The sequence below is a fragment of the Octodon degus genome, unplaced genomic scaffold (assembly GCF_000260255.1).
Source record: "Octodon degus isolate 3935 unplaced genomic scaffold, OctDeg1.0 scaffold00075, whole genome shotgun sequence".
In the NCBI taxonomy this organism is placed as follows: Eukaryota; Metazoa; Chordata; class Mammalia; order Rodentia; family Octodontidae; genus Octodon; species Octodon degus.
In genome coordinates, this window is record NW_004524651.1 from 10,415,246 (window position 1) to 10,422,994 (window position 7,749).

A 7,749-nucleotide genomic window follows, 5' to 3' on the forward strand; every position below is an offset into this window, starting at 1 on the left:
CTGAACATAGCACAAAGCCACCTCTGGGAGACAGCTCAGTGGTACAGAGCTGTGGCTGCCTGAGAACTACCAAGGGGCCCCAGAGAAGGACTTCAAGCCCATCCCCAAGACAGCGTCCACCGTGTTCCAGGACACCCCCGGGCCACACATCTTGCTCTCTGGGGACCGCGCTCCTAACACTTGGACCTCTGGGGCACGCACTAATGCCAGACACAGCACTGGGCTAAGACAGATAGTAAAGCTCCTTCCCTTTTGTGGGGCTGGGGGGAAGAAAACAGGTTGAAATAGGTATGCACAGGAAAAGTCTGGACTGATAATGCAGGCTATTGGTTCTTCCACTTCATGTTTTCTTATATTTTCTGATTTTAAAAGTTTGAATCAGTAAGACAATTTTAATAACTGTTTAGACATATGTGTTTCTTTGTTCTAAACTCAATAGATGCTGCGTAGGCATAAGCTGAAGGTTCGTAATGAGGATAAAAACAAGTGTTTCTAGTAGACATTTCATATTGTGAAGCTGGAAGTAGCTTCAGAGGCTTCTGGAAGCTGCTATTTCACACCCTCATCATCTTAGTTTTATTTTACTGAGGATTAAAGTGATGGTGGGCGTTGGAGTTGGAACAATCACTGACAGTCACACAGAAACGCAGCGAATGTGGTGGCCTGTTCAACGCATTTTAATCATTGTGTAACTTGCCCAGGTTTGAAGACAATCACATTACTAATCATGTCCTGGAATGTGAAGAACTCTTCCAACAGTGCTTCATTCTGAGGCTCATTCCTAACTGGAACCCACTCAGGAAGGCTTGAAAAATCTTTTGACAAAAGCTAAGTGTGTGGGCTCTGGAGTCATGAAGCCAGCCCTGCCCCAGTTCTGTCTACTCCTGGAAACTGAAGTCAGGGTCACCAACAGGAAAACCATCCTAGTGTCGCCTGTGCTAGCCCATCGTCAAAGGTGGCTTTCCTGTCCCCAGGGTCAGCTCGCTGGTCCTGAGAATCAGGAGGAGGCTGAGTTCCAGAGACAAACGCCTTCTGCCTGCCTGCATCACAGTGGTCGACTGGGTGGGCACACTATATTTTTTTTTCTTTTTTGGTACCAGGGTTTGAACTCAGGACCTTGCGCTTGCCAGGCAGGCACTGTGCCACGGAGCTATCTCCTCAGCCCCACACAGTGTGCATTTTAAACAATTAGAAGAAACCAAGTCACCCAGTCACTGGATTCCTCCATTTGGTAAAGGAGAACCCACTAGAGAAGATCTGGACTACTTCTGGAAAAAAACACGTCCTCTGAAAGTTTTTGGAATGATCTTTTAACTTCTGCTCTTCTAATTGGTTTGGCAGTGGAGTGAGTGGAGTTAGTGACTGATTACACTGTTAGTCACATGGATACAATTACACAGTCATTCCTTTATCTTTGTTCCACAGGACTTAGCAGGTGGCACTGGAAACAAAGAACCTTGCCAGAGTTCCTTTTTGTTTGCAAGGCTGGGCGAGATAGCCTTAGGGTCCGCAGCCCGGGCTGTGGGCCTAGACTGACTGGCTCGGACGCCTGGGTTACCAGGGACTGTCCACCTGACCTTGTGTAGGCGGCTTGACCTCTCTGCCTTTGCTTTCTCATCTGTGGAGATGGATGACTGACCTCCTTACCCTACACAAAAGGTACTTAGGACCAAACACTCAATAAATATTGGCTATCAATGCATACTCAAAAATCCATATTGGAAAAACCATTAAGAGGAACAGAGACAATTGCTACCGAGAAGAAGGCTGTTGGCTGGCTCTCCAGCCCTCCCAGGACCTTCCCATGGAGCCGCAGTGTCCTGAGCCCAGCATGACATCACCAGGAGGGGCAGGCAGAGCGCACTGCCCCGTGGCCTGTGCTGTCCCACAAGCTCTACGCAGAGAAGCACGGTCTGCATCCAAGGCTCAGCTTACACATCTGGCCTCGTCCTTTTTCTCTGATTAACAGGTAAACCATTCAAGTGCCCTGCAGAAATGATTTCCAAGGTCTCCACCTTGGTGAGGATCCAAGGTCATGGTGAGGAAGACCACTGTGGAGCTGCTGGGCAGGGCTTACATTAACCTGTCAGCTTTTCACGTTTACTTGCGAGTTTGCCTGAGGCCCAGCCCAACACTCATAGTACGTAGACCAGTGTGGTCACTACAGGAGGCCTGTAGTGGTGGGTGAAGCCCCAAGGCCTCAAAGGACAGGACAAGGCCACAGCGAGGGACACCTGACCCCAGCCTCAGCTAGCTAGATAAAGACTGTAGCTGCAGGCCTCTCACTGGGGAATGCCTTCCTGGAGGTAACACACTTCTAAATTAACATAATGCATTCCCTGGACAAGCCCTGGAAGGGACTCCCAAGTTCTGCCCAGATTCCTGCATTTTCTTTAGTATACACCCCCTTCCTTGGAAAAGCTGATAAATATGGGCTACCCAGAGAAGTTCTTGGTCTAAAACCCCAGAAAATCTCAAATTCCGTGAGAGGGTTTTTGATCCTCCCAGAGCGCTGCTGTTATTTGTCTCATTTACTTAAGCGTTCATTTTCCACTCATTTGGGAGATTGTGGGCTTGATCAACCTGCGATAACTAAGGGATGATATTAATCTGGTGACCTGGTCCACAGGGGTCAGATCTTTCCAGTGGCCGTGGGGACAGGACCCCACGTGTTCAGCTGTCTGGGAGTCCTGGTGGCCCCTCCAGCCCCACCAGCTGGGTGGATGCTAGCCAAGGGCTCTGTGCTGTTCCTCAGCAAGGCCTGGCTGGAGCTCAGAGCACTGCACAAGCCCATGAGGGCAGGATCTCAGCCCCACAGGGCTGCTGCCCCCTGCAGCGCAGCTTCAGGGCCAAGTCAGCACTCCACGTGGGCTGCGGGCCGCTTTCCCAGAGCTCTGGCTGTCACCATGCTGCCCCTTCTCTCTTTAATCACCTCCTATTTTTAGGCATTTTCACCCCACACCCCAGCTTGTGCCCTCCCTCCTGGCCACATTCATTTGCCAGGGTTGCCACAACAAACCCCCAGCCCAAGGGCTCGGCAACAGAAATGAGCTTTCCTGCTTTCCTCTGGGCTGCAGACCCTGGGCGTCTGCAATCTGGCGGCCGCTGGCTTCTTCTGAGGCTCTCTCCCTAATGTGCTGCTGGCCATCTTCTCCTGGCCCTGCTGCCAAACACACCTGTGACTTTCTGAGGCCACGGCTGTCAGGGTTCCAGCATGGGAAACTCAAGGAATGCAGTTCTTCACATGACGCCTACACACTAACTCTGAACTCTTAGGGCGGAAGTGGATTTTTCAAGGAATGCACACGTTGAGGAGGCAGTGGAGGGCATCCTTCCGAGACTACAGGCACCCCATGCTGGCCTTCCCAAGGTGGACTGCTGTGGCTGTGCAAGCAGGTCAAGTCGCCCTGGAGCACTCGGAGGCCCGCTATGACTCAGGGGAGCCAGAGCGCCTCTGCTTGGCCCTGGGATGCGGGCCCCGGCCCCTCCGCTCCCTGGTCACCAGTCACCTCTGACAGGTGCAGCGTAGAACCTGCAGTTCCTGCAGTCCCAGGTGCCTGGGATGTATTCGGTGCTTTCTTCCCACAGAAGCAAGGTTACTGTCATTAGCAACCAGGGCGCAGACCACCTAACGATCCCCATCTGCGGACAGCCAACTCTGACTGGCGCCCAGCCAGGCCCCACACCCAGCGTCTGGAATGAGATCACTCATCTGCTGAGATCTTGCCCTGTGCCGCTTTTTAGAGATGGGCTTGCTAATCACCCTGCTCAACTGTGACACCCAAGAAAAGCTGAGCGGGTAAAGTTATATGCAGCCACCCTGTGACCTGTGTGCACATAGCAGGTCAATAAAACTCAGGCAGAGTGACAATGACAGCTGCCTTGTGGCATTCAGAGGGAATCGAGCAGTTAATTCTGTTTGGGAGCCTCGGGGACCCGTATATCATTACAACTCAGCTGCACAGAGAGAAGCGCATAAGCCACACTCGGGGCGAGCACAGTGAGCCCAAGCTGCGCGGGGACCCTCTTGGGGTCATCTCAAGACCTGGCAGAGCCTCTGCCACCAGCCTGATCCACACAGCAACCTCCTGGCCACGGCTCTGCTCTCCCCTCTGTCGTCACTGGCTGCAAAAACTGGACAAGTTCCTAACCTTGAAGGGGACCAAGAAGAACAACAGGACAGGCGGACGTGATGGGGGTTGGGAAGTCCAGGGCCAGCACCAAGGACAAGGACCCCAAGAGGGTGCTGCTGCTGAAGGGGAGGCAGAAATTTTCCTCCTGGGATGACATCCTGCTCTCAGGAAAGGACCCTCGGTCCCTGCTGAAGCGGGGCATGTGCCATGTCAGCTTCAGCTTGGTCACCAAAGGGATGACTGATGTTCCCGACTTTCTGTGGGGCTTGTCAGAGGTCCAGCGACTCAATCTGTCCCACAACATGCTGCGGGTTCTACCTCCAGACGTGGGGAGACTGACTCGGATCGTGGTCCTGAACCTGTGCGGGAACCGGCTCAAGAGTCTGCCCCGGGAAGTCGGCCACCTGCAGAGCCTCAAGGTGCTGTTCGCCAACATGAACTGCCTGGCGGAGGTGCCCGCCGAGCTCAGCTTGTGCAGAAGCCTGGAGGTGTTGAGTCTGTCTCACAACCGCCTGTCCCAGCTTCCAGCCAGCCTCGCCGACCTCTCCAGACTGCGAAAGCTGAACATTAGCAACAATGAGTTTGCGCACATCCCCATCTGTGTGTTCTCCTTGAAGGAGCTGGACTTCCTGCACGTGGGCTCCAATCGCCTGGAGAACGTCGCCGAGAGCATCCAGTGCCTGGCCGGCCTGCAGATCTTCATCGCAGAGAACAACAACATCCACTCCTTCCCCAGGTCGCTGTGCCTCGTCACCAGCCTGGAACTGCTGAATCTGAACAACAATGACATCCAGACCCTGCCGGACGAGCTCTACCTGCTGTGCAGACTGAGGAGGATTGCGTGGAACCCCATGGACAAAGGGCTCCACATTTCCCATAACCCGCTCTCCAAGCCCCTGCCTGAGCTGGTGGAGGGTGGCCTGGAGATGCTCTTCAGCTACCTGAAGGATAAAAAGCACAACTGATGTGGACACAGGAAGCTTGGACGGGAGCCAGTCACGCAGACCCTGGGGCTGGAGTTCTTTCCCTCCAGTCGAGGCCTGTCCTTGAGCTCTCAGCCTGAGCCGGTGTTTTGCTTCCACTGGTTGAATTGTTATTGCACATCTGCCTGTGGGAAGCGTCTGCTTATGACTCTGTGTTCTCAGTGACCACTAGGGTAGCATGTTTATCTCATTCTCAACAGACAACATAGCAGGTTTTTGGTTTTAGCCAAAGAAAATGTTTCGGGTGTTTTTTTACCCTTGAATGGGAGGCAACCTACAGACAGGTGGCTACCGCACGTCCAGTTCCTGTGCTTGCCGCTACAGAGGGTCCTTAGGACCAGGGACCAGAATGTAGCCAGGCCCCAGGGTGCCAAGGACCAATACAGGTACAGTTTTTTCTTGTGACTGTGGGGGAACAATCATAAGAGTTTTTCCTTTAAAAATGCCTGCAGGGCAATGATCAGGCCGCGTGTGTAAATCTGGTGGTATCAGTAGTAGTTTGGTGGTTTTCAGACAATAAATACCGGGTGATGTCAGTGTGTGGTTTCTGCCTTTTTTCCAGTTGTACCCCTCCAGGAGCCACCTCGCGACCCCTCTGCCCATCAGCCAAGTCTCTGCACTCTGCATTCACTTCCTGGATTTGCTCTCTACGGGATAGGCTGATCCGTGGGCAGGACAAGGAGGAGAGGTGCAGACAAGCCCCACGCAGGAAGTGGGCACCTTCCCAGCCAGGCACCTAGCCAGGGGGGGTGGGTCTTTGCTACTTGGCTTTCGCATCTGTGCGCTTTAAAAAACGAGTTCCGTGACATTCAAAGCTCTTTACACAAACGATTCTGTTTTGCTTTTGATTTTAAGAGTACGCAGCTGTTAGAGACATCAGCAAGCGGTGGCCGTGCTCCGGCACCAGGGTCACTGGATCTTCCTGCTGTCACGGCAACCAGAGTGCAGGACATGACTGTCTCCTCTGGGTGAAGAAGCCAGAACGCAAAGGCGGCAGGAAGGAGGTGCAGGACACGGGGCTGGAAACCTCCGAGGGGCAGCGACGTCCTGTTCTTTCTACCCGCTGAGCAGGTTTTGGAGGAGGAGACCGGCCCACATGGGTTTCTGCCACGTGCAGTAAGCCATGAGCCCGGCCAGCCTGAGATCAAAGCAAGAACAACACACTGCATGGTGTAGACCTGCCTGAGGGCCAAAGTTTAGCGAGGAAAGCACAGTAAGCAAAGATCACAGAGGAGCCAGCTGAACCCTCCACTTCCGCAGCCATGTGACCCTCGGCTCCCCGCCCCACCCCCACTTGGAGAGGCGCACAGGCGCCTGGCGCGCAGTTCCTCTGAAGCGTCTGGATTTAGGCAGGCCTAGCGTGCAGCTGTCTCACTTTTTTAAAGAAAGCGCCCCTAGGGGGTCGAAATAGCTTATTCATAGGAATAAGTGATTTTCCCCAAGAGACTACAAAATCAGTTCTCCCAGCCTAAAAGGAGGCCAAGTGCAGCCGTGCTCATCCCATCCTGCAGTCCTGTAGTTCCATATTCAGGTCTGTGCGTGAGCTCTGGTGCGCCACTGAAGAAGTCGCTTCTAAAACCCGCTCCAGCGGCAGCTGGAGAGCCGTGCCTGCCAGGCCCGCGGGGGCTCGCGCCCCAGTCCTGGCCCGAGTTCCCTCACCTATTCAAAGCTCTTGGTGGAATTCTCCCTGGCCCCTCGACTCCCGCGAACTTGTGGGGTGAGAGTTCCCGAGTAGAACTGGGCAGGACACTCGCGGAGGCTCTGGCAGAAGCCCGCGCAGCTGTCAGACAGGCGCGGCGCGTGCCAGGATGGCGGCCGGCGGCACCTGCTGCCCCTGGGCGCTCGCGTTTGCACGACCTTGCTGTGGGCAGACAGGAGCCGAGGACAGCAGCTCCAGGGCCTTGCTGCTGAGCCACCGCTTCACTGTCTCTCCTCAGCCACTCCAACCCTCAGCAACTACTCCAGGGGACAGAGGCAGCCACAGTTTGAAGGTGACCTGAGAGCTTATTACACTCTTTAAAAGAAGAAAACCTGGTGTCAGTCCGACTGCCAGCTGCCAAGGGTGTTTCTCAGAAGTAGAGAGGCAGGATTTTCTTTGTGAACACTGCACTGAGAAGTCACAAAAGTGTAGTTGTCGACTGTTGTGCTTTAGATATTGATTCTTTGTGAATCCCAGTTTTTATTGATAAAGGGAAGTGCTGAGCAACACACTGGTTACCCTGCTTAGTTATTCGAAGCCCGACCAGGGAGGGAAGTTGAGGTGACCTTCAATGTCTTTGCTGTCGGATCTGCCAGTTTGCTGACTGGCTGGGAAAGGCTTCATGCCTGTCTTTGGACGTTGGATGCCACCGCAGCCAAATCATTTCCCAATACCCTGGAGCTGCCGAATCCAGGCCCAGTGGATGGCTACGTTGGCTGTGGAGTGTATTCAGTCACTAAATGAATATGAGCTAATTGGGCACTTGAAGTGGAGTCTGGTGATGACATTGCGGTCTTCATGTCACTCAGTGTTGCGCACGACCTCGCCAGCAAGGAGACACAACACACAGCTCTTCCTTCAGCGGTTTATTCAGGCCCCTGATTACAAGCTTCTTCCTTTTTCAATCCCCCAGCCCTTGGCTAATATATACTCC

General features: G+C 53.7%; 1 protein-coding gene and 1 long non-coding RNA gene across 4 annotated transcripts in view; one reads left to right on the plus strand and one right to left on the minus strand.

The window, feature by feature from the left end:
• The first annotated feature begins 3,034 nt into the window (after positions 1 to 3,034).
• The window catches only part of Lrrc30 (leucine rich repeat containing 30), a 15,388-nt gene continuing 10,673 nt past the window's right edge, over positions 3,035 to 7,749 (plus strand). The window contains exons 1-2 of one of the 3 annotated variants that reach the window (XM_023720420.1): positions 3,035 to 5,502; positions 5,679 to 7,610. In XM_023720420.1, coding sequence (XP_023576188.1) covers positions 4,193 to 5,098 — 906 coding nt within the window. In that variant the 5' untranslated portion in view covers positions 3,035 to 4,192 and the 3' untranslated portion in view covers positions 5,099 to 5,502; positions 5,679 to 7,610. Of the gene's footprint in view, positions 5,503 to 5,678; positions 7,611 to 7,749 lie in introns of those variants that run through there. The other 2 variants (XM_023720421.1, XM_023720419.1) reach the window with 2 other exon arrangements.
• Positions 3,904 to 7,749, minus strand: part of LOC111817950 — a 6,467-nt gene continuing 2,621 nt past the window's right edge. Inside the window, exons 2-3 of the long non-coding RNA XR_002822042.1 lie at positions 4,991 to 4,996; positions 3,904 to 3,915 (exon numbers count right to left, since the gene is read on the minus strand). This is a non-coding gene — a long non-coding RNA (uncharacterized LOC111817950). The remainder of the gene's footprint in view (positions 3,916 to 4,990; positions 4,997 to 7,749) is intronic.